At 46.4% G+C, this 25,256-nt stretch overlaps 3 protein-coding genes across 3 annotated transcripts in view; 1 reads left to right on the forward strand and 2 right to left on the reverse strand.

Moving 5' to 3' along the window:
- Positions 1 to 5,620: 5,620 nt before the first annotated feature.
- The window catches only part of LOC147648047 (uncharacterized), a 102,613-nt gene continuing 82,977 nt past the window's right edge, over positions 5,621 to 25,256 (forward strand). The window contains exons 1-4 of the mRNA XM_086868270.1: positions 5,621 to 5,696; positions 6,535 to 6,632; positions 7,075 to 7,197; positions 10,077 to 10,211. Coding sequence (XP_086724396.1) covers positions 5,621 to 5,696; positions 6,535 to 6,632; positions 7,075 to 7,197; positions 10,077 to 10,211 — 432 coding nt within the window. The remainder of the gene's footprint in view (positions 5,697 to 6,534; positions 6,633 to 7,074; positions 7,198 to 10,076; positions 10,212 to 25,256) is intronic.
- On the reverse strand, positions 12,183 to 14,495 carry LOC111943622 (serine/threonine-protein kinase PAK 3-like). Its single transcript, XM_086867861.1, has 4 exons — positions 14,389 to 14,495; positions 13,592 to 13,709; positions 12,797 to 12,896; positions 12,183 to 12,350 (listed from the first exon to the last, which is right to left on the reverse strand). The coding sequence occupies exons 1-4, from the start codon at positions 14,436 to 14,438 to the stop codon at positions 12,304 to 12,306; spliced, it is 315 nt and encodes a 104-aa protein (XP_086723987.1). The 5' UTR covers positions 14,439 to 14,495; the 3' UTR covers positions 12,183 to 12,303.
- Positions 15,993 to 23,909, reverse strand: LOC147648048 (uncharacterized). Its single transcript, XM_086867855.1, has 8 exons — positions 23,694 to 23,909; positions 22,758 to 22,795; positions 22,193 to 22,315; positions 19,094 to 19,227; positions 18,482 to 18,816; positions 17,870 to 18,100; positions 17,440 to 17,554; positions 15,993 to 16,056 (listed from the first exon to the last, which is right to left on the reverse strand). Exons 1-5 carry the CDS (start codon positions 23,767 to 23,769, stop codon positions 18,756 to 18,758), a joined length of 432 nt encoding a protein of 143 aa, XP_086723981.1. The 5' UTR covers positions 23,770 to 23,909; the 3' UTR covers positions 15,993 to 16,056; positions 17,440 to 17,554; positions 17,870 to 18,100; positions 18,482 to 18,755.

Here is a 25,256-nt window from a genome sequence, read left to right on the forward strand (position 1 = left end):
CAAAACTTAAAGTCTTTAGGTACTTAATATATTTCTCTTAGCTTACTTAAAGTACTACTCTTACTTACTTTGAGTGTTGTTATTTTAAACTACAGCAATTTTAATGCTGTAAAGATCGGGTCTATTCCAAGGATGTAAGTCAAATGTGGTAGCAATTGTCATTTCTTATTCAAGTAAGTCTGATCCCTTCCAGGGTCGTAATTCAAAACCTTCATCTCTGTCTATACTTGGATGGTTAAGGCTACCCAAACATCTGGTTTTGGTTGTTCTACAGGCAATTCTGCACTGCACAGAGCAAACAAGATCAGCAAGTACCAACACAGTAATCAATTTTGCTCCATGCTTTTCGTCAGCTATTTTTTGGCAAAAGACTTTTCCATGTATCTTAATTCATTTAGAGACTATAACAAAAAAAGAAGGGTCAATTTCCCCTTTGCAAATTTGATGGGGGAATATACTCTCTATAACAGGAAAATACCACACTTTTGCCAAAAGAGCTTTATGAAATCAACAATTTACACATTTACACAACGACATAAAAATCAGGGTTCGTAGGTTCCACAGGTGAACAAGGGATGCCAGCTGGGACTCATGAGCTCTCCGTTCGGCTCATGTCAGCGTGCCTATTTCTCTGCTCTTGGACTCATCAGCACATTGTCATGTGTGATACTGTTTGACATTCTTTGCTAGAACCCACTTAGGTCTGGCACCCGTGGAGACACAAGCATAGCCTTTGCCCCAAGTTATTAGTCAAAAAGGGCCTTCAATATGTCCTGTCTCAGAGTTTCTAATTAAAACAGGGGGATTTTCTTTTCATTTTGCTTGTGTGTTATTTGAAAAATGCCTAAAAGCTGGTGGATCGGGTTCTGTCAAAGATCTGTCCCAGAAATTAAAAACATATAAAGCTTTGCTCAGTCTCATCAGAGGTGTTGCCTCTACTCCCCGCTTCTTTTGATCTAGAATGCGTTTTAGGGTGTGATATGTCCTTTCAATAATTGCTTGGCTTGTAGCAGAGTAGGGAATTCCAAAAGAGTGGCAAACACCCCAGTCCGTTGTTGCCTTGAAAACTCAACTTTTCCACCTTGTTTACGTAATTTCTAAGAACTTTTCCAGGACAGTGACTGTAAACTTAGATAGATATACATTCTTTCTGATACGCATCTTTTGATGGACGTCTCGCACGACCAGTGTGATTGGAAAGGTGGTAACCTAACTCTCCAATCCCTGGTCATTGCCGAGAATCTAAAAATACTGAAGTTGTAAGAATAAAACCAGTTTTTCCCCTATCATACGGGAGCTGTGTCTGTGTGAGTCGTTGCGTGTCCTACAGTGACAGTCCATCAAAAATGTGGCCAATTTTTGGGCTGTATATGCAGGGCCATTGTCTGGTTTTACTTCTTGGGGTAGTCCTAGTGAAGCAAATGACTGCAAAAAGTGTTGACAGGCATGATTGGCTGTCTCTCCTGTGTGAACAGAAGCAAAACCTGCACCTGAAAAGGTGTCAACTGATCTGTGAATATTTTTACATTTCTCAAAGGAAGGGTAATTAGTGATGTCCGTCTGTCATAACTGCAGGCTTTGCAAACCCCATGGGTTGACAGCTCCTGTAGAAGCTGAGGACTGCACAAGCTGACAGTCAGAGCAAGTACTAATGATGGCTTTAGCTTGACTTTTAGAAATGTGAAACCTCCGCACAAGTGCTTTTGCATTTTGGTGAAAGAAGGTATGACTTAGTTTTGCTTGTTCAAAAATGTTTGGCAAAGCATTACAACAACCATTGTCAGCTTATCCGCTCTTGCACTTCCTTCTGCTAAAAATCCTGGAAGTGAAGAATGAGCCCTAATGTGAGAGGCAAAATATGGATTAGTTCTGTATTGCAAAATTGCATCAAAGCTTGAAAGCCAACAATACAAGGTATCATTTCCAACATCTTTTAGAACTGATCCTTCTACTCTTTTAACTACATTAGCAACATAAGCACAATCTGTAATTAAATTCAAAGGTTCTGGAAAAGCTGAAAGGCCCTGACTACAGCAGCTAATTCAGTAATTTGAGAAGATCCCTTCACTGTTTGAATATGCAATTCCCATGTTTTAGTTGTTTGATTTAGCCATACTATCACTGATTTATGTGTTTTCCCTGATCCATCAGCGAAGAGAGTTACAGCACTTAAAGGTTCTTCGCTTAACGTGGGTTTTTCTCTAAAACTCAATTTTGCTTGCAACCATTTATGAGCTGGGTAATGAATAGAACAAACATTCTATTCTGAAAAATTCAACAATGCATTTTGCAAATCATCTGAATTTTGCAATGCCCAATCAAGGTAGTCTTTTTTCAAAGGTAAACAAATAACTGCAAAATCTTGGCCTGCTAAGGTGAACAACCTTGTTCTGGCTCCAATAATAATTTGTGCTGTCATCTCCATAGTTGTAAAAATTGTCTTTGGGGACCTATAAAGAAGAAAAACCCATCCATTATTAACAAAGGATCTCTTTCAGAAGCATCCCATTGAAAAATGAGACCATAAAGTTGCAGTTTTTCTCCCAAATCTGCAAGAAAAAAGGGATTTTCTGGAGCACATCAGTGGGCTTGTCTTCTTTGGAAAGCCTCTGTGACCTTTCCAAGGGCTACTTGAGCTTCAGGTGTTAGAGCCCTAGGAGATTTGATATTACAATCTCCTCTTAATAAGTCAAAGAGTGGGGCAAGTTCATCGTTGGTAATTCCCAAAATACGTCTGACCCAATTAATTTCCCCCAGAAGCTGTTGTGAATCTTGCAAGGTGTTGACACTGGTCCAGAGTTGTATTTCCTGTAGAGGAATTGTTCAGTCATTCTCCATCCCAGATATTTCCAGGGCAGAACTTCTTGAATTTTGGATGTAGAAATTTCCAGTCCGGCCTTTTGAATTTCAGTAACACTGTCACGAGTTTCTTCCATTTCTGCTTGTGTTGGTGCTGCAATAAGCAAATTGTCCATGTAGTGTAAAATCATAGATTGTGGGCGCTTCTGGCGAGCTGGAGACAGAGCTTGTGCGACGAAATATTGGCATTATTGGAATTAGAATTATTCATAATTGCTTGAGGCAAAGATTTCCAGTGATATCTTTGCAATGGTTCTCCTCTAGTGATAGCTGGAACCAAAAAAGCAAACCTCAGTGCTGACGAGTTCGGCGGGAGAAAATGCAGCACTCAATATGAATGATCAGCAAATCTCATTTAGTGGTAACTCCAAAACCACTTATATAGCACCAATAATTAGGCTCATACATAGTGCAAAAGCAAGCTCATTATTGGATATTTCATTTAAGGTCAACTCCACCTAATTCTACATTCCTGTGATCGCTCATCAATGCTGAATTCACATTCTTCTGATCACAGCATCCTGTTCTCAGTTAACAGTTATCACCAAGGCCTTCCTGACTTTTGCAACATCTCACACCAACTGTACTCCATTGTCTAACTCTTTCCCAGCTAACTGCTGCATGGGAATATGACCTTTGCTCTCTAGCCATTCCTCTACAGCCTGGTATTCCAAGATGACCTGTTGGTGGACCATGCTCTCTTGGTCCACTAAAATTATTTGCCCCCCACATGAGGAATTTACTGAATGCCTGTCAAAGTCATCATCAAAGATCACATCGTGATCATTGGTGACTGTCATCTTTCCATTTACCAGAGGGAATGGCTGCCACGAATGTGAAAAATAAAGCTCATCTTGCCTGTTGGGGAGACAAACAGTTGCACTTGACTAAGAAAGTGTTGAGTGAGTTGCTGACTGATGTTGATAGTATTAGGCATGCCACCCATGCAAAATCTTGCAGCTATAGATTTTTTTGTTATTAGCACATGGACACGGGTGTGAAGATTTTGAAGGAATGTGTTGTTTTAACTTATCTGAGCACTCCCAAAATATTGATAAACAAATGGCAGGACTACATGAAAACATGAAGCATATTAGAGAAAGACATGATCCATTTTCAGACTGGCTTGCTAGTTTGGGTTTAAGGGGTTGGGGGCAGACCTTGGTCAAGAGGGCAATAATGTTACTGATTGTATTTCTGAGCTTTCTGCTGATTCTTCCTTGTTTCTTACAATGCCTTCAACAAATGTTGCAGCATTTTGTTCCTCCAATTTTAAAGAAAAGAAGAGATGTAGGACCCTGAGCTGCATTAGAACAAATTTCACCATAAAGAGAAAGAGTTAAGAACGTGGGCAAGGTTATCAGACAGGGAAGGATCAGTTGTGGTCAGCAAAAGAACACAAAGGAAGAGCCAAAGGAGATGAGAGATAGAGAAGTTGAACACACAAGTTGTGGTCCCATATACACAAATGTAATTATCCAATACAAATGCTTACAAGGATGTGTGCAGCCAGTTCTACAGGAGATACTTGTATGAATAGATCTATATACAGTATAAAAGTAACCAAGCTTAGAGAATAAACAAATTATGTGATCCTCATATTGGTGCTGTGTTATTCCTGTTCCTGCAGGAAGAAATGAAGACCCTGGCACTGAACCTATGACAATGACTAGCAGAGAGCCTCAGGATACCCCTACTCTCATGTCAATAAATTCTGATTTGTGATTTAAATCTGTAAGAAAATGAAAATGTTAAAAATGAAACATTTTCCAGCTATTTCTCTCTGGTTTACCTTTTTTGAAGGCCAAAGCTTTGTGCTGCAGGTGGCCCAAGTGTGTGCAGAGTAATGCAGCTCCCAAAAAACTCCTTGTTTTTCCCAGAAGTTATCATCACTTGTTCCCATGTGTGTCCTGATCTGGCAGGAGAAAGAGCCCACCGCACAGTGGGCACCGTGCCCTGCCCAGACAGAGCTCTCTGGCACTGAGCAGCAGCAGCAGCAGCAGCAGCGCCAGCACTTTTCAATCTGCTCCTGCCTTGGCTTCACCTGGGGGACAGAAGCCTCGGGAAACCAGCACTGCCACTCATGTTCCCAGCTTGGAGCAGCTACTGCTGCTGCTGGTGGGCAGATCCTGCCAGTCTGACTGCTTCCAAATGGGAATAAAGGCAGAGATATATGTACACAGGAGCCCTGGGCATGTCCAATAAATATGCAAATATGTGGAGAGATTTGTTAAGAATTATTTCAGCTGTTATGGCAACAGTGTTTTCTTCCCTGGTTCTGTGCAATGCTTTGGGCCATTCTCTTGGTCTGGTTGCCTTGACTTTGGTCCCATGTGAGTGCTTAGTTGGGGAACAGGCTGTAGGTGCTTGGGCCACTCTTGCTTTTACTCTTGGATCCCTTGAACAACAGGGTTTGTTTCACCATGGGAGTTTTTGCAGCTTTGAGACAGAGGAGAACTTGCCAGGCTATTTGGTGTTTGCTGTAGGGGAGGTTGGGTTGCTTTGCATAAATTTGCATAAATTCCAAGGCAGAACACTTGCTTTGTGATGTCAGGACATGGTTGCCACATTGTCGTGGTGACATCAGAAGGTTGCCTTGGTGCACGGAAGGCCTCAGTGTCAGAGCAGCTCTTGGGCTTGCTCAGTGCAGGAGCATCCTCCTTCTTGAAACATTTGTCAGTGGGCAGCTGCACACTGACAGGAGCCTTGTGATTCTTGTGTTGAAGCAGTGTCTGCAAACTGGCACAGCAGTGCTCCAGTGATGGAGCCACTCGCTGCTGCAGTTTGCACTGTTTACGGCTTTGTTTATTCCGGCTATTACCTGACCAACCTGGCATGCAAGTAGAGGTTTTCCCTGGGTGTAACCTAACCTGGATTTTGTAGGTCTTCCTGCTTTTTCTTAGTCACTGGGTTGATTTTGAAACAGAAAGACCATTAGGATGCCACTGCTTTGCTAAAAATCCTGTCAACAAGTTTAGCAAAAAACGGGATGCCTGTAGCCAGGGGTCTGCACGCAGCATTTGCAAGGGTTCCATTCCCTGCACAGGAGAGTCTGTGGCAGCAGAGTCTGTCCTTTCCTCAGTTTGCTGGCTCAAGCAGGATAGCTTTGAAAATGCAGAGACCTTCTCAGAAGGCCTTCTTAAGACTTTGTGGTTCTCCCCACAAATGAGGGAAAGCTTCTTTTGTTCTCAGTTTTGTCATGAAAGGATTTGACTAAGTTCACCCTTTTCTGAGTGCTAGAATAGCAATACCCTTTGCAATGAAGTGCAAACTCCAAAGCAGCGAGTGTCTGCTTCTGAACGCTGGAGCTGCTGTTGCTGTGCTGCACAATAGAACTGCCACAGCTCAGGGGGATTTGGGGGAAGGTTTTCCGGGCCAATGTTTTCAGCAAGTTAATGAGAATTACTGCATGCAACTTATCTTTTAAAAAAGTACTTGAAAGGGAAAAGAGCAAAAGCTACTTTATCTGTTGACCTGGACTCCAGCATTGAGTGTTAAAGAACACTTTGCATGTTCTTGATCAAGTTTGTGTTCACTTACTGGCAAAACAGGCCAAAGTGTAGGCACAAGCAAGAATATTGCCCAGTTCATTGTTGGATGTGTGAAAGAATGGTGTCCCCTGAGGGATGCTGTCAGAGGAAAATACCCTCTGTTTGGGTTCACTTATTCTATGAGATTCAGCAGCCCAGGCAGTTTTCTCACCCCATTGCGTTCATTTTCCCTTGCTCACTGCAGGTCACCTGAGGCGTGTGTTCAGAGGTGTCGATCCTGAGGTGAGTGAGAAAGGAACCTTTGTTATTCCTGCTGCTGGAGAACTGTGGAGCAAGCTGGGAGCTTGGCCTGTGGCAGCAGAGTGTAGGTGGCCAGCTGAGTAGGCTGAAAGGAAATCCATTTCCATGTCTGCAGCAGTGATAGCAAAGGCATTGCTGCCTATTTCCTCATCTTCCACTGCAATGCTTTAAAAGAACCAGAAGACCAGTTTTGCAGAGAGAACACTGCTTCTTGATAGTAGCCAGGGTGGGAGATCTAATTCAGACAATTTGCAGTCCAGTTGAATTAAGCCATTTTCATTTAGTTGGAGTGACTTAGAATCCCATTGCTATCAAAGTGGATGATTTGTCTTTAGTCGAGCTGGTTGTAGAAATAGAGCAGAATAGAAGTAAGGTTATAAATGATAGGTAGCTGCCTGTCCCTAACACTACTATCTCTGCACAGAGCCCAGAACCAACAGCAGACTCTTCTCTGGCTCCCTCTGCTCCTGGAGAAGAGGCCAAAGAGGAGCAAAATGACCACGAGCCTCCAGCAGTGGTCACACCCCAGCCTGAACATTCAGAGACTGTAAGTGCCACTTCTGGCTGGTGTTGTCTTTAGTACAAGGCAGAGCTGCAAGTTACTGAGCAGCCAGCACTTGCTGTTGGTAGCTGAGGCTGCTGAGTGCTGGAGTCGTGCCAGCACCTAGCAAGTCACCCCAGGCAATGGCAGCTGAAAAATGACTTTTGATCTGTCATGTTTAGGCCCCCAATTGCTGGGATTCTGAGAGGGGCCAGCCTGAAGCATGAAGGCTCCCTGTGCCCAGAGGAGGGAGCATTTCAAAGACACTCTGCTCGGCCATGTCACATTCTGGAGAGGACACTGTGGTCTGGAGAGTCCTGTGCCCTACAGACTGGTCAAGTAGCTGCAGGCACAAAAGATGTTGATGTGACCACACAAGCACTTTGGGCTGGTTTGTCTCCATGAGCTCCTTGGGTGTGCTTACCTAGGAGTATTTCAGAGACACACTGGGGATGTGAAATTTCTGACTGAAATCAAGGATTTTGGTGCCTTTGTTGCCGGGTTGTTGTTTTGCCTCTTCAGGCAGAGCAGTCAGTAGCAGAGCTGAAACATGCTCTGAGCCCACGTCTCTTCTGGCTTTTGATAAGCTGCAAAGAGATGATTTTGTGGTCCATGAATCCATGTGGGGCCACTCTTCTCTTGTGCCAGAAGACACAAATTACACTGTCCTGAATCCTCCTTCTGAGGCAAAACCAGAGACTCCATATGTCTGTTGAGACTTTTCTTTCTGAAGTCTGCAGCTTTGAAAACTCCCCTGCAGCCTGGAGGCTGGGATAAAGCCACAAGTCCTTGAGTGCTATCTTGTGTTGCTAAGAACAAGAAAGGCATCTCCAAAATCTGGATGGTGTCTTGAAAGTCAAATGTGCAACTTGGTGCCTGAGAAGCTGCCTGGGCCCAAAGCACCCAGGGGTGTCGCTCAACAGCAGCTGAACGTGAGCCAGCGTGAGCCCAGGTGGCCAAGAAGGCCTGGGGCATGCTGGCCATGTGTCAGCAATAGTGGGGCAGCAGGAGCAGGGCACTGAGCGTCCCCCTGTGTTGGGCAGCACCGTGATGCTTCAAGTCTGCTTCAAGCAGACTTCCATCAATTCCTACATGAGTGTGCTCACCACTTGGGCCACTTTCCTGCCAAACATTCCCCTCCCTACAGCCAACAGGATTAGACCCTGGAATGGGTGACAATTTCATCTTTTGCTTTGTTTATTTGTCTATTGGTTTGATTGTAAAAAGGACTCTGTGTAATTTCTCCTTCTGCAGCCATTAAAGGTGCTTTGGCTCATCCCTTCCTGCCCACTTGCAGCACTAGAAGAGACTCTGTTAGAATTTTAATTTGGAAGATGGCAGTTCTGGAAAATGCAGTATTTTTGCAGGAGAACACATAGTTTGGGGTGGGGATGTTGGGGCAGAAGGAGCTGTTCTGGTGCCAGGCCAGACAGCAGGGCTTGCACATCACTTTCAGGTGAACAGTGCCCATGACTTTTGGCAGCCCATGGTTGATCAATAAGTGTTGTGTTTGGGAATTGAGCAGGAAATCAATGGCCTTGCATTCCAGCTGGTGCTGAGAGATCAGAGAGGCTGGGAGGGGCTGGGCTTCATTTCTGATTGCAGCCAATTCAGCACCATCAGTGTGCTTGAGTCCAAGAGAAGAACTTGTCTGAGCACAGATGCACAAAGACTACAGTTCCCAGAGAAGTGCTCTGGGTCTGACAGCAAAGCACCAACACAATCCAGATTCCCCAAGAGTGTGATTTATTGAAGCAACAGGAGAGCAAGTTCAGCACTGCTGCTGATGGGGGCACTGGCTACCAAATGTTGTTGTGTGTAGGGATAGAAAATATAGTAAGAGACTTTATAATAGTGAGATCTAGCTGCCTATCTATCTATCTATCTATCTATCATCTATTTGATAGATATCAAATATTCCATTTGAATTTTCCCATCTCTGCTCCAAAGCAGTTGGTAGTATAAAGGTCACCTAAAGGCATCCCTTTGAGGAGAGGAGGAGAGACAGGTTCCATTGACTGATCCAGAGGAGGCAGAGATGATTCCCCCTGCAGGGAGGGTTGTTTTTTCCCTCACAGCTCTTTTCCTCCTCCACTCTCTTCTGCTGTGAAACCTTCTTTTTATGCAACAAATTGCTGCATGTCCTAAGGGAGTGGAACAATCTCAAGCTCTAGGTAGAGTTTGGAGACTTTGGTCATACATGGATTACATGACACATGGTTTCCTTCATTGGCATCCCTCGGGGTGTGTCAATTCATTTGCTGATGGGGCCTTTGGAGGATCTCTGTTAGTGCTGCTCAGAATTCTCAGCTGACAAAAGAGGAAGGATAAACACCTTGGTCCTCTTCCATATACTCAGGTGGCCATAGGGGCTTTCTGACCTCCATCAGAGGATCAAATTGCACACATCCTTATCTCCTGAACGAGCAGGATTTCTAACAAGAGTGTAGATGTCAGAAAGGCAGGAATGGTTGTGCAGGCCTGAGGAGAACATGAACTCCACAAGTGTCTCTCACAAGGGATGAAATCACACAGGAAGCCACCTGCAGAGCCAGGATGGAGCTGTGGGACAGGGCTGAGTGTGAGTGACTACGGAAAGACAAAGAGGACAGAGCAGAAGGGGAGGGAGGCCCTCAGAAGTCCCTTGAGAAATGGCACACATTTCCTGTCAGCTGCCCAAGAGTCTGTTGGGGATTCAGACCCAGCTGGACCCTGATTGTACTGCCAGTGTCACTTTGGAATCTGTGTCTCCCCATGGGCAGAGAAAAAGCCAGGAGAGCAGCAGCACAGTGCTCTGGGAACGTGTGAGCCCATCAGTATTTGAGTCTTGGCCCACAAATGTTGTGTGGGGTTTTGAAAGCCATGTTCTCTTGCTTTCTGTGCAGGTTGTTCTGGAGAAAGAGCAGGAGCAGATTGATTTGTCAGAGATGCCATGCCAGACTGAGGGAGAGCTGTTGCCAGCCCGAGAGCAGGAAGAGCAGCTTGGGCAGCAGGTGGAAGAGGCACTGGAGAATGGCCAGGTAAGCCTGACTCAGCAGGTGACAGAGTGCAGGGCAGGAAGAGGGGCATAAAACACAGCTCTTGGGACTGAAGAGGCCAGGAGTCACATGGGCACTGAAAGCACAGAGCCTTGTAATCTGCAGAGATCAGCACAGGGACAGGAGGGTTACAGTGGAAGCAGAGGTGGTTAAGTAGGCAGAAAGAAGCGACTAAATGAGTGTGATTTTGAGGCGGAAAGAGTTAAAAGCTGAGCCTGCTCTCCCAGAGCCCATTGTTCCAGCTCCACTCTGCAGTGGCATTTTTTGCCCTGGCAGAGAGGCAGAGATGACTTTCCTATGCCAATAAAAAACTTAAACACCGATGCAGCCCCAGCTTTTCCAACATCCTGCAGATCTTGCCTTGGCAGCTGATTTTCACTGACTAGTTCTCTGGTCAATGAGAACTCCATCACCAAATGCAGCTTTTGCTTCTCTGAGGATTCACACCAGCTTGTGTGAATAACTTGACAGGCCATTTGGGAGGGGGATTTCGCTCTAGCTATACTATTTCCAAGGATTATTACACAAAAGGGATCACTGCCATGCTTGTTGGTCCCTTAAGCAGAGCTTCCATGAAAAAAAAATCATCAAGTTTTTTGTTCTATTCTTGAAAGAAATTCAGATGCAGAAAGCATTTAAAACAGACAGAAATGACAGTGGGGAGAGGCCTAGGAGTCTGCATGAAAACGCCCACCCGTGCTGGTGGCAATGAAATAGATGCTGACCAAGGAGACTTTGATCCTCTTCAAGCAAGAGAAAAATTTCCTTCACTTTTCCCACAGCAGCAGAGGTCAAAAAGGAGGTTTTATCCTGCCCCTCTGCAGCTGAGCTCAGCTAGTGGGCATGGTGGGGAGCCCTCACTGTCACTAGCGCTGTGCAACCCAGGGATGGCCTTGCTCCTGTGCTAAAGGAACAGCAGCGGCGTCAACCTCACCCCTTGGATCCCAGCCCCAGGCACCTGACTGAAGGCTCACCCTCCTGTTCAAGTACCAAGAAACAGCCGGGGCTTTGGCACACAATTCTAACTGCAGCTGGAGAAAAACACATCCTGAACTTTTCCAGGCCACCCAGACACATGACAGAACAATGTACAGATGACTTGAAAGCCTGAAAATTTTGAAGTCCCACAGGATTTGGAAAAGATGCTAGAATTTAAACAAAAATGGATGTGCTTTGTTTAATAAAGGAAAAAGCAAACAGAACTACTTTGATTTTTGTATTTTCTGTTTACTTTTCCTGTTTTCTTCCTATGATTTTCCTTTCCTTTTTATATTTTCCTTTTCCTGAATCTAATTTTTTTTTTATTTTTATTTTTATTTTTATTTTTATATTTATATTTATTTTTATTTTTTCTTTCCTTTTCCTATATTATTTTTTCTTGTCCATTTCATCCTTCCATGCCCCTTCCCTTTTCCATTCCCCCTTCCACTTCCTCTTCATCTTACTCCCCCTTTTCCTTTTTTTCCCCCTATTCCTTTTCCTTTTTTCCTTGTCCCTTTACTCTTCCTTTTCCTTTCCCTTTTCTATTTTCTTTTTTCTTTTTCTTTTTTCTTTTTCTAGAAAATTGAAACCGGGGAGGTCCCAACTCCATCTCAAAGCATATTTATCACACTGCTGAACTCTCCACTGAAAAATTCTTCTTTTTCAGAGACAAGCTCCAAGAATTTTCAAAAAGCAAAAGAGAAATGTCACGGAGGCCAGCAGGGCTGCAGGCCAAAATGGCACGTTTCTGAACTGGGTACCTGCCACTTGCCTGCTGATGCAACCAAATCTACAGCAGATGCTGATGTGCTGCAGGGACATTTTTAGAAGGGGACCTTGGTGGAAATAGTGCCAGCAGATGGCAATGGCATTTTATCCAGTGGCACACAGAACATGGGACAGGTGAGAAAGTCAGCAGGATCAGTGAGTATTTGCACCTTACTGAGACAGGAGTTTCATTCCAAGAAGGAACTTCTCGTTCCACCATTTCAATGCCCACGATTCCAAAAGACTATATGTCCATTTTGGGGCCGTACGGGTGACCTGTCACGACTTCAGGCGCCATCCACCCAGAAGTGCTGGCCACGGAGCTCTATCTCCTGTGCTCAGGGGTGAGTTGAGCAGGAAGGCCAAAGTCAGCTGTGGAAAAAACAACACACCGTGAAAGGCAGCTTCAATTAGGAAACGAAGCAAAAGAATTGCCCACTCCCAGTTTCAGAATGTACTTTGTCATCTGCTGGAAATCCATTTCTGCTCAATTTCCTCAGGGCTTTAGCCAAGGAAATATGGCATTGGCTGCTTCAAAAAATCCCCACCTTTTTTACACTTCCTCCAGCAATGGCCTTTCTTTTTCTGAAGCTTTAGATTGTAGCTCCTTCCCTTTAGATGGGACACACCAATGCCACTCTTGACTGCTTGTGCTACCTTGTCATACCTCTGTGCACATCACAACCGTGCCTTCAGCTCACAGCAGGGGCCCCTGCACTGCCAGCAGCACCATTTTTGGGGAGCTGGCAGTCACTGAAAGCAGCCCCACACCCCACATCCCTGGGAGGCTGAACCTCACCAAGAATGAATACACTGACCCAGCTTGACAGAGCCGTCCATTCTGAGAAGGATGTTGCAGCTCTTCACATCTCGATGGATCACATGGTTGGAGTGAAGAAAATCCAGTCCTTGCAGGCACTGAGAGAGAAAGCAGAAACAGGGGGCAAAATGAGTGATGTGATTTCATCACACAAGCAAGGAAACAGCTGTAAAAATTCCCTTTGCAGGGGAATGGGGAGTAATGGCAGAACACAGTGCCACTGAGAGGAAGAGCCTGCTGCTGCAACAGCAGCAGAGCAGGACCTTTGTCAAGAAAGGCATGGCAGCTTTTGAAACAGCAGCAGCAGCAACTGCTGTTGTAGACTGTCCCCTGCAAACCAGGCAGAGTGACTGCAGCTGCAGTGGGTGTGCTCAGAAGCAAACAGCATTTGGGCTGCACTACTATCCTTTTCAGCTGAGACCTAAAAGAAATGAGTCTCTTTTTCTTCTCTGCTGTTCATTTCAAATTCTGCCAACCAGCACCTTTGCTTTTACAGGCAGGGAATGCAGTGCAGATAAGCACAAAGTAAGCATTTAGAGAGGCAAGGTGGAGAACAGCAAATCCAAATAGAAGCAACAGAACTAAAATACAACAGCAGGAGATAAGAGTACAAAGAGTAAGTAGAGTGAGTGCAGGGACACTGGCAGGCAGTTCACTTGAAAGGCTCTTGCTTGCCCATAGCATACCAGCAACACAGAAACCAAGCTTGGCCCATGAAATCACTCCCATTCTGAGCCTCAGTTTCCCAGACAATCTTGCTCAAGTCCTTGGAAGCACAGGTGGGATCCTTGACCTCACGGCTGACGACTGCAATCTCTCCTTCAGACATTTGAGTCTCATTGATGATATCTCTCAGAGTGCCTCCGTCCATGTACTCCATCACCAGCCAAAGGTGCTTCCCCAGAAAGTAACTGAAAGAAGGAAACAAGGGTGTGGAGATGAACATGCATGGCTACGTTGCTGTTTGCAAAAGACAACAGTTGATTCCTGTTTCTGGGTGCCTTTGTTACAAGGACAGAATAAAAGGAATAGACATTGCCTCTAGGCTGTGCAGGGTTTGCAGTCTGTGCAGTCTCAAGGAGAATGGCACATGTAAATAAAAGGAGATGTCTTAAATGGCCAACAAGCAAAAAATGCAGTTTAGTAACAGCCCAGATAAAAAAGCTGTCATACATGGTATCTCTGGTAATAAGCACCAAGTCTTCCTGGCATACACAGCAATGGAAAAAGGGCAGCAATGCAAGGGAAATCCTCTCTCTAGGGTGGTTTATCAGCACTTCAAAGGTGCTCCTAAAAACTTGAAAAAGTTAAGCCCCAATCCAATGTGGAGGAAATGAATTTACAGAGTGTTTTGTTCTTAAGATCGGGCTGGTCCAGATTTTTGGACAATTTTCAAACTGCATTTGCCAGGGTAGAATAATGCAGACAAAATGCAAAAATCTCTTCCATCCACTGGAGATAAGGTGAGAAATCATAATTAACCGGTAATTAAGAGCTCTTTTTTCCTGCCAGTATCCAAAGTGGGTTTTTAACTTGGCATGCATGAAGTATGTAAATAAATATGGGTGGGATAAAGCAAGAATCTCTCACCTCTCTAAATAGGTCACAATGCTGGGGTTCCTATTCATTTTCATGACCATGAGTTCATAAGCAGTTGCTTCCTTCCCGACCAGTTCTTGAAGATTGATTTTCTTTATGGCCACTTAAAATGATATTGAAAATTTGTAACTTTGGAAGTTGGCATGGAGCTTCTCACATGGAGTGAGTGATTCTGGAATGGCACAGTCAAGCTGTGCCAAAGCACCTTGTGATTAGACATTGGAGTAATTAGGAAGTGACAATCCAATAGCCCATTGCTCTGCTCCCTTGGGAACAGTTACATGACACCTGACCACCGACACTTTGTCTTGTCCACTTGGTAACAAAGGTGTATCAACTCTCACCCACAAACTTCTGACCACACTCTCTGCTGCTTTGCCTGCACTTCTAAAGAAGTAATCTGTGCCTTGGTACTCTGTGGATACAGGCAGGCCTTTGGGCTTTTAGGGACACCTTGCAGATCTCTCCCTACGTACAGCTCCCAAGTGGCTAATGAGCTACCAGTAACATTCAGATGTATTTGCTGGCAGCCAGAAATGAGGATTCAAGACTTTAAAGCTGTAGCAAAGAGCAGAGAGATGCTCTAAGTGAGATGCTAAACCTTGGTTTTAGCAATTGAGAGCAAGTAGGCACGTCCTTCTCTGCAAGGAACCGCTGCCCTCCTTGCCTTCCTACTGGCAGCTGAGAAGGACAAAGACTGTCCCAAGTGCAATTTGCAGGCTGGCACCAGTCTGTGCTTCTTGTGCCTTTGTTGCACAGCTCTGCCCAAAGCTCCAGGCACAGATGTCACCCGTAGGGAAAGGCCTTGAGAGCAGCAGAGTCTCCAGGGGCTGTTGACATTTACCTCTCCTCCTGTGGCAATGTCAAGTGCTCTAGAAACCTCTCCAAAAGCCCTAGAAACAAAACAGCAGCAAAGAAAAGAGAAGCCATTTAGATCTTGCAGTGAAAGCCACTCCAGACAGGAGATCTCTGCTGTAAATACCTAAAAGCTGCAGGTTGCAGGAGGGGTCTGCCAGAAGGCAGATGATACATTTTCCCCTCCAGTGCATGGGCACTGGGCCTGTTCCTGAAGTGCTGGGCTTTCTTGCCTCAGCTCAAAAAGACAGCTTATTCCTTCATCTCGGCTATCAGTTTCTAAACTGGGCAGTTCTAATCCTGAGCATGGAGTATTTCCTTTAGCAAACTCTTGGAAAGAAATGGTCCCTGAGAAGTGTCATCTGACAGCTATCATAAGGGGACAAGTTGCTCTTTCAGGTAAGCAAGATTCTTCTCCTGTCATTTGTGTGGCAAAATTCTATGATCTTGAGAAATACACAAATGCTAAGGAAATTACCACAGAGCTGTCCCACACTTGACAGACAAGGAGATCTACCAGGTTCTGTTCCTTGCTGCAGGCAAGACCTTGGTTGGCAGCATGGGGAGGTCTTTGGCAATGCCCTCTGAGCACACTTACAAATTCTGGCCAGTACTGAGAGATGGGGCAGACTAACCCTGGTGTGTAAACATGTTTGCAGCTTGTCTGACTTCCCACTTGATGGATATTCCACCAGCGAAACACCTGGCCCAAGGCTGTGTAGAAGTATCTGTGGACTCACATGCTGCCGAGATTTTCCAGTTCAATGTATTTTCGTATGGGATTTTCCACGTTTACCATTCTCCCTGAGGGAAACAAAATGCAGGATTCTCACTTTCAAGCAGAAATTCCAATTTCCAGGAGATACGAAAGCCCCACTGTCCGGGGCTCTGAACCCTTTGTGGTCAGCTGGGCAGCAACAACAACAACAAGAGCAAGAGCAACAAGCCAGGCAGTTCTGCAGTCCAAATGGCCAGCAGATGGTTTTGTTCAGTCCTTTGAAGACTTCTCTTGTCAGGAAATAAAGCCCAGGGAGATGCATTCCTAGGACAGGAGGGCATCTTATCTTCTCTAGCTTGCAGCATTTGCCAAAAGAAGGAATGGCTTTCCATCTGTAAAGCAGAGCAGCTGATGCTGTAACCCATTCCAAGGGGGCTTTTGGCATCAGGACCCTCACCCTGTATGAGCAGGCTGAGCTCCAAGATGCCCTTGCCCGTGGCCCATGGGAAGAACCCCAGTGCTTCCCTTCACCCTGACAGCGCGGATCAGTGGCTGCCATTGGACTCAGCCTCTCAGCACCGCACACGTCCCCCCCACCTTCCCAAGTGGGCACAGCGGGCAAGGGCAGCGAGGACAGCAGTGCTGCTCAGGCGCCGCTGTGACATGCACAGCTGCCCAGAGGAGATGTTGTCCCTCTCGGGAGTCCAGGCCGTGCCGTGCAGAAGCCGGCCCAGACGAGGGGCTGCTGCCTTGGGCCAGCTCGGCTCTGCAGCGGCCGGCCGGGCGGCAGCGCCACTCTCCCAGCTAAGGAAGGCTCCAGCCCCTGCAGTCACAGCAGCCCTCAGGGCCAGGGCACATAGCAAGGTTGCCAAAGGCCAAGCATGAGCACTGACAAGCCATGGCCACAAGCCACAGCCAGCCTGAGCCCCTGACAAGCTGCTGTCCCCATTCAGGACACAACGGGATTGGCTTTGGCATCAGATACACCGAAGTGTGGATCAATGCCCTTTTTTGTCTCAACAGGTGAAGGTACACACAGAATGAAATGGGATCTTTTCTCAGCCCCACCAGGTCTTTATGGGAGGGCACAACACTGGCAGCTCTTATGGGCGAGAAGCAGATTAAATGGGTTGTGCTGCAGAATCACAGAGGGCTTGATGTGTTTTCCTAGAGACTGATCTGAGCAGGGCTTGGGCCAATGGGTGGAACTCAAGCAACTGGTCCAGCAACAATTCCTGCTTCTTTCTTCAGTAAAAGGGAAGCCCAGGTAAACTTTAACCAGTCCAGGCTGCCCTCAGGGACAGCAGGAACATGCAGAGTGCTCTCTCCCTGCCTCGAAGCAGAGCACTTCCTGTGGAGAGACCTAAATGTCCCTGTGACACCAAACTGAGGAGGAACATTTGGTACAGCTAAGTCTGGCACGTGCACACAATTCACTCTCCCTCAGACAAGAAATAAATTAGATGTACTCAGTAGCTCCGGGAAATCCTCCTGTGGCTGAGCAGCATCTGTGTCAATGCTGGAGATGAAGAAATGGCACAGGCTCCACTTCTCAGGGAGGGGAACCAAGGCTCCTTGGTAGCTCTAAGAGTAGAAATGAGTTGGTGTCAAAAAAGTGACTGGCAGAGATTACACCGAGTGCCCATTTTCAAATTCAAGCCCGTAAGAAGTTGCTCTTAGCCACATGCCAAGCTCATAAACTGGATTATTTTGGACACCCACTTCCAAAACCAAAAGGTCAAAACCAGAGGTTGTTTTATTTGAGTCCATAGACACCTTCATATTCCATTTTCGTGGATTTTCTGACTGCAACAATGACCATTCCATTTCCTCCCAGGGATCTCTTTCCCCCTCCAAAGACTGCAGACACATTTGCAGATCCTTGTCCAAATGTTGTACCTCCTCACAATGAGTCCACTTTTTCTCCATCTTTGACACATTCCCAACCTTCAGCATCTTTGCTTGGGACAGTTGCTGTGCCTCATGTCGACCTTGGAGCTCTTCATCACCAGTCATTTGCTGGAAGCCTTCCCAGGCTGCCAGGTGAGATGTCAACACTCCAACATCAAGTCAAACAGAACAAAGCAGTCAGAGACTACAGCTTTGTCCCTTTCTGCCAAGGCTCATTGACTAGAAGGAAAGGGAGAGAGCTGGAGAGGAGCAGATTCAACAAGAGATACACACAGCTTGTGGCGTGTGTTCAACATCTATCTGGGTGACTGTGTTCACTTGCAAAAACACCTGAAGAAACAAGGAGAGCAGGAACAGGCCAGCAAGAATGCACTCAGATGAGTGCTGGCAAAAGGGGAAAGCGACTTGTGCCACTGTCCAGAGCAGTAGCTGGGATTCAGCACACCAGCAAGTTTCCTTCAAAGCAGCTGGGATAGACACTACAGCAGGATGGCACTGAGAGGCATCACCCCAGCTCCCTGCTGCTCTGCAGAGGAAAAGCAAGAAGGGCACAAACCACCAGACTGCAGTGACTGCAGTGGCTATCGCTGTTTCACTCACTTTTTTATGTAGAAAATTCTTCTCCTGAATCAGGTGATTGATTTCCTCTTCCACCATTTCTTCCTCCAGCCTCTTCTCCTTTTCGCTGATCCTAGCCCTAGTATCCTGCATCTCTGCCTGGAGATTTTCCTTGCTGTCCTCTAAAACACATGAGAGAGCTTGATGAGCGGAGTGGCTGCCACTCTATCACTCACCTTGTTTTGTTGAGCTCTTCTCTGCCGATAGAGTGTCATCTCCTCTTGAATGTTCCTCATGCCTTCCTGGTGCCTTCTCTTCACTGCCGCGATGGCACTCTGAGCTTCAGACAGCTCTGCTTGTGGCTCTGCCTTGATGTTCTGTATACACAAATGGAGAACAAGTGACTGGGAGCTGCCATCAGGCTCAGCTTTTCCCTCTTTCAGCCTCAAAATCACACTCATTCAGTCACTTCTTTCTGCCTACTTAACCACCTCTGCTTCCACTGTAACTCTCCTGTCTCAGTGCTGATCTCTGCAGATTACAAAGCTCTGTGCTTTCAGTGCTTCTAGGACTCCTGGCCTCTTCAGTCCCAAGAGCTGTGATTTATGCCCCTCTTCCTGCCCTGCACTCTGTCACCTGCTGAGTCAGGCTTACCTGGACATTCTCCAGTGGCTCTTCCACCTGCTGCCCAAGCTGCTCTTCCTGCTCTCGGGCAGCAACAGCTCTCCCTCAGTTTGGCACGGCATCTCTGACAAATCAGTCTGCTCCTGCTCTTTCTCCAGAACAACCTGCACAGAAAGCAAGAGAACATGGCTTTCAAAACCCCACACAACATTTGTGGGCCAAGACTCAAATACTGATGGGCTCACACGTTCCTAAAGCACTGTGCTGCTGCTCTCCTGGTTTGTTCTCTGCCCATGGGGAGACACAGATTCCAAAGTGACACTGGCAGTACAATCAGGGTCCAGCTGGGTCTGAATCCCCAACAGACTCTTGGGCAGCTGACAGGAAATGTGTGCCATTTCTCAAGGGTCTGCTGAGGGCCTCCCTCCCCTTCTGCTCTGTCCTCTTTGTCTTTCCATAGTCAACTCACACTCAGCCCTGTCCCACAGCTCCATCCTGGCTCTGCAGGTGGCTTCCTGTGTGATTTCATCCCTTGTGAGAGACACTTGTGGAGTTCATGTTCTCCTCAGGCCTGCACAACCATTCCTGCCTTTCTGACATCTACACTCTTGTTAGAAATCCTGCTCGTTCAGGAGATAAGGATGTGTGCAATTTGATCCTCTGAGGGAGGTCAGAGAGCCCCTATGGCCACCTGAGTATATGGAAGAGGACCAAGGTGTTTATCCTCCCTCTTTTGTCAGCTGAGAATTCTGAGCAGCACTAACAGAGATCCTCCAAAGGCCCCATCAGCAAATGAATTGACACACCCCTAGGGATGCCAATGAAGGAAACTTTGTGTCATGTAATGCATGTATGACCAAAGTCTCCAAACTCTACCTAGAGCTTGAGATTGTTCCACTCCCTTAGGACATGCAGCAATTTGTTGCATAAAAAGAAGGTTTCACAGCAGATAAGAGTGGAGGAGGAAAAGAGCTGTGAGGGAAAAAACAACCCTCCCTGCAGGGGGAATCATCTCTGCCTCCTCTGGATCAGTCAATGGAACCTGTCTCTCCTCCTCTCCTCAAAGGGATGCCTTTACGTGACCTTTATACTACCAACTGCTTTGCAGCAGAGATGAGAAAATTCAAATGGAATATTTGATATCTATCAAATAGATGATAGATAGATAGACAGATAGATAGATAGATAGATAGATAGATAGATAGATAGATAGATAGATAGATATAGATAGATAGATAGATAGATAGATAGATAGATAGATAGATAGGCAGCTAGATCTCACTGTTATAAACTCTCTTACTATATTTTCTATCCCTACACACATCAACATTTGGTAGCCAGTGCCCCCATCAGCAGCAGTGCTGAACTTGCTCTCCTGTTGCTTCAATAAATCACACTCTTGGGGAATCTGGATTGTGTTGGTGCTTTGCTGTCAGACCCAGAGCACTTCTCTGGGAACTGTAGTCTTTGCGCATCTGTGCTCAGACAAGTTCTTCTCTTGGACTCAAGCACACTGATAGTGCTGAAGTGGCTGCAATCAGAAATGAAGCCCAGCCTCTCCCAGCCTCTCTGATCTCTCAGCACCAACTGGAATGCAAGGCCATTGATTTCCTGCCCAATTCCCAAACACAACACCTATTGATCAACCATGGGCTGTCAAAAGGCATGGGCACTGTTCACCTGAAAGTGATGTGCAAGCCCTGCTGTCTGGCCTGGCACCAGAACAGCTTCTTCTGCCCCAACATCCCCACCCCAAACTATGTGTTCTCCTGCAAAAATACTGCATTTTCCAGAACTGCCATCTTCCAAATTAAAATTCTGACAGAGTCTCTTCCAGTGCTGGCAAGTGGGCAGGAAGGGTTGAGCCAAAGCACCTTTAATGGCTGCAGAAGGAGAAATTACACAGAGTCCTTTTTGCAATCAAACCAAGAGACAAATAAACAATGCAAAAAATGAAATTGTCACCCACTCCGGGGTCTAATCTTCTTGGCTACAGGGAGGGGATGTTTGGCAGGAAAGTGGCCCAAGTGGTAAGCACTGTCATGTCGGGATTGATGGAAGTCTGCTTGAAGCAGACTTGAAGCACCACGGCGCTGCCCAGCACAGGGGGACGCTCACTGCCCTGCTCCTGCTGCCCGACTCTTGCTGATACATGGCCAGCATGCCCCAGGCCTTCTTGGCCACTTGGGCTCACGCTGGCTCACGTTCAGCTGCTGTTGAGCGACACCCCCGGGTGCTTTGTCCCAGGCAGCTTCTCAGGCACCAAGTTGCACATTTGACTTTCAAGACACCATCCAGATTTTGGAGATGCCTTTCTTGTTCTTAGCAACACAAGACAGCACTCAAGGACTTGCGGCTTTATCCCAGCCTCCAGGCTCATGGGGAGTTTTCAAAGCTGCAGACTTCAGAAAGAAAAGTCTCAACAGACATATGGAGTCTCTGGTTTTGCCTCAGAAGGAGGATTCAGGACAGTGTAATTTGTGTCTTCTGGCACAAGAGAAGAGTGGCCCCACATGGATTCATGGACCACAAAATCATCTCTTTGCAGCTCATCAAAAGCCAGAAGAGATGTGGGCTCAGAGCACCTGTCAGCTCAGCTACTGACTGCTCTGCCTGAAGAGGCAAAACAACAACCCAGCAACAAAGGCACCAATATCCCTGATTTCCATCAGAAATTTCACATCCCCAGTGTGTCTCTGAAATACTCCCAGGTAAGCACACCCAAGAAGGCCATGGAGACAAACCACCCCAAAGCACTTGTGTGGTCACATCAACATCTTTTGTGCCTGCAGCTACTTGGCCAGTCTGTAGGGCACAGGACTCTCCAGACCACAGTGTCCTCTCCAGAATGTGACATGGCCGAGCAGAGTGTCTTTGAAATGCTCCCTCCTCTGGGCACAGGGAGCCTTCATGCTTCAGGCTGGCCCCTCTCAGAATCCCAGCAATTGGGGGCCTAAACATGACAGATCAAAAGTCATTTTTCAGCTGCCATTGGCTGGGGTGACTTGCTAGGTGCTGGCACGACTCCAGCACTCAGCAGCCTCAGCTACCAACAGCAAGTGCTGGCTGCTCAGGAACTTGCAGCTGTGCCTTGCACTAAAGACAACACCAGCCAGAAGAGGCACTTACAGTCTCTGAATGTTCAGGCTGGGGTGTGACCACTGCTGGAGGCTCGTGGTCATTTTGCTCCTCTTTGGCCTCTTCTCCAGGAGCAGGGGGAGCCAGAGAAGAGTCTGCTGTTGGTTCTGGGCTCTGTGCAGAGATAGTAGTGTTAGGGACAGGCAGCTACCTATCATTTAAAACATTACTTCTATTCTGCTCTGTTTTTACAACCAGCTCGACTAAGGACAAATCATCCGCTTTGATAACAATAGGATTCTAAGTTATTCCAACTAAATGAAAATGAGTTAATTCAACGGGACTGATAATTGTCTGAATTAGATCCCCCACCCTGGCTACTATCAAGAAGCAGTGCTCTCTCTGCAAAACTGGTCTTCTGGTTCTTTTAAAGCATTGCAGTGGAAGATGAGGAAATAGGCAGCAATGCCTTTGCTATCACTGCTGCAGACATGGAAATGGATTTCCTTTCAGCCTACTCAGCTGGCCACTTACACTCTGCTGCCACAGGCCAAGCTCCCAGCTTGCTCCACAGTTCTCCAGCAGCAGGAATAACAAAGGTTCCTTTCTCACTCACCTCAGGATCGACACCTCTGAACACACGCCTCAGGTGACCTGCAGTGAGCAAGGGAAAATGAACGCAATGGGGTGAGAAAACTGCCTGGGCTGCTGAATCTCATAGAATAAGTGAACCCAAACAGAGGGTATTTTCCTCTGACAGCATCCCTCAGGGGACACCATTCTTTCACACATCCAACAAGGAACTGGGCAATATTCTTGCTTGTGCCTACACTTTGGCCTGTTTTGCCAGTAAGTGAACACAAACTTGATCAAGAACATGCAAAGTGTTCTTTAACACTCAATGCTGGAGTCCAGGTCAACAGATAAAGTAGCTTTTGCTCTTTTCCCTTTCAAGTACTTTTTTAAAAGATAAGTTGCATGCAGTAATTCTCATTAACTTGCTGAAAACATTGGCCCGGAAAACCTTCCCCCAAATCCCCCTGAGCTGTGGCAGTTCTATTGTGCAGCACAGCAACAGCAGCTCCAGCGTTCAGAAGCAGACACTCGCTGCTTTGGAGTTTGCACTTCATCGCAAAGGGTATTGCTATTCTAGCACTCAGAAAAGGGTGAACTTAGTCAAATCCTTTCATGACAAAATTGAGAACAAAAGAAGCTTTCCCTCATTTGTGGGGAGAACCACAAAGTCTTAAGAAGGCCTTCTGAGAAGGTCTCTTCATTTTCAAAGCTATCCTGCTTGAGCCAGCAAACTGAGGAAAGGACAGACTCTGCTGCCACAGACTCTCCTGTGCAGGGAATGGAACCCTTGCAAATGCTGCGTGCAGACGCCTGGCTACAGGCATCCCGTTTTTTGCTAAACTTGTTGACAGGACCTTTAGCAAAGCAGTGGCATCCTAATGGTCTTTCTGTTTCAAAATCAACCCAGTGACTAAGAAAAAGCAGGAAGACCTACAAAATTTAGGTTAAGTTACATCCAAGGAAAACATCTACTTACATGCCAGGTTGGTCAGGTAATAGCCGGAATAAACAAAGCCGTAAACAGTGCAAACTGCAGCAGCGAGTGGCTCCATCACTGGAGCACTGCTGTGCCAGTTTGCAGACACTGCTCCAACACAAGAATCACGAGGCTCCTGTCAGTGTGCAGCTGCCCACTGACAAATGTCTCAAGCAGGAGGATGCTCCTGCACTGAGCAAGCCCAAGAGCTGCTCTGACACTGAGGCCTTCCGTGCACCAAGGCAACCTTCTGATGTCACCACGACAATGTGGCAGCCATGTCCTGACATCACAAAGCAAGTGTTCTGCCTTGGAATTTATGCAAATTTATGCAAAGGAACCCAACCTCCCCTACAGCAAACACCAAATAGCCTGGGAAGTTCTCCTCTGTCACAGAGCTGCACAAAGTCCCCTGGTGAAACAAACCCTGTTGTTCAAGGGATCCAAGAGTAAAAGCAAGAGTGGCCCAAGCACCTACAGCCTGTTCCCCAACTGAGCACTCACATGGGACCAAAGACGAGGCAACCGGACCAAGAGAATGGCCCAAAGCATTGCAAAGAACCAGGAAAGAAAGCACTGTTGCCATAACAGCTGAAATAATTCTTAACAAATCTCTCCACATATTTGCATATATATTGGATGTGCCCAGGGCTCCTGTGTACATATATCTCTGCCTTTATTCCCATTTGGAAGCAGTCAGACTGGCAGGATCTGCCCAGCAGCAGCAGCAGCAGCTGCTCCAAGCTGGGAACATGAGTGGCAGTGCTGATTTCCAGAGGCTTCTGTCCCCCAGGTGAAGCCAAGGCAGGAGCAGATTGAAAAGTGCTGGCGCTGCTGCTGCTGCTGCTGTTGCTGCTGCTGCTCAGTGCCAGAGAGCTCTGTCTGGGCAGGGCATGGTGCTCACTGTGCTGTGGGCTCTTTCTCCTGCCAGATCTGGACACACCTGGGAACAAGTGATGATGACTTCTGGGAAAAAACAAGGGGATTTTGGGAGCTAATTACTCTGCACACACTCGGGCCACCTTTAGCACAGAGCTTTGGCTCTCAAAAAAGGTATACCAGAGAGAAAGAGCTGGAAAATGTTTCATTTTGACCTTTCTTACCTACTCAAAAAAATTGCCAAACTTAAAGTTACCAAGCAGTGCCAGTTCCCCATGGCCAGCTCAGGGTTCCAAAGGAGACATTACTTTATTTCAGTGCTGGCTGTGTAGAAAATCCCTTCCTGAAAAGTTGCACATCTCACCTACTAGCTTGTATCCATGGAACTAAGACATCTTCAGTACTTTGCTGAAATGCACAAGGCTAAACATTTCCCCTGATTTTCTGACATATTTAAATCACGACTCAGAATTTATTGACATGAGAGTAGGGGTATCCTGAGGCTCTCTGCTAGTCATTGCCATGGGTTCAGTTCCAGGATCTACATTTCTTCATGAAGAAATAGGAACGACACAGCACCAATATGAGGATCAGATCATTTGTTTATTCTCTAAGCTTGGTTACATTTATGCTGTATACAGATCTACTCATACAAGTATTGTAGAGGCTAGGGCCCGGCACACG

The sequence above is a fragment of the Cyanistes caeruleus genome, chromosome Z (assembly GCF_971803275.1).
Source record: "Cyanistes caeruleus chromosome Z, bCyaCae1.hap1.1, whole genome shotgun sequence".
Classification (NCBI taxonomy): domain Eukaryota; kingdom Metazoa; phylum Chordata; class Aves; order Passeriformes; family Paridae; genus Cyanistes; species Cyanistes caeruleus.

Excerpts from the sequence above, each read along its gene's own strand:
- LOC111943622 (XM_086867861.1), bottom strand. The coding sequence starts at position 14,438 with ATGGTCATGAAAATGAATAGGAACCCCAGCATTGTGACCTATTTAGAG. Across the intron at positions 12,897-13,591 it reads TTGCAGTCGTCAGCCGTGAG|TGCCTGCAAGGACTGGATTT; the intron begins GTCAAGGATCCC and ends TTTCTCTCTCAG. Across the intron at positions 12,351-12,796 it reads GGACGGCTCTGTCAAGCTGG|CTGACTTTGGCCTTCCTGCT; the intron begins GTCAGTGTATTC and ends TTTTTTCCACAG.
- LOC147648048 (XM_086867855.1), bottom strand. The coding sequence starts at position 23,769 with ATGGAGCCACTCGCTGCTGCAGTTTGCACTGTTTACGGCTTTGTTTAT. Across the intron at positions 22,796-23,693 it reads TTACCTGACCAACCTGGCAT|GTCACCTGAGGCGTGTGTTC; the intron begins GTAAGTAGATGT and ends TGCTCACTGCAG. Across the intron at positions 19,228-22,192 it reads AGCCTGAACATTCAGAGACT|GTTGTTCTGGAGAAAGAGCA; the intron begins GTAAGTGCCTCT and ends CTTTCTGTGCAG.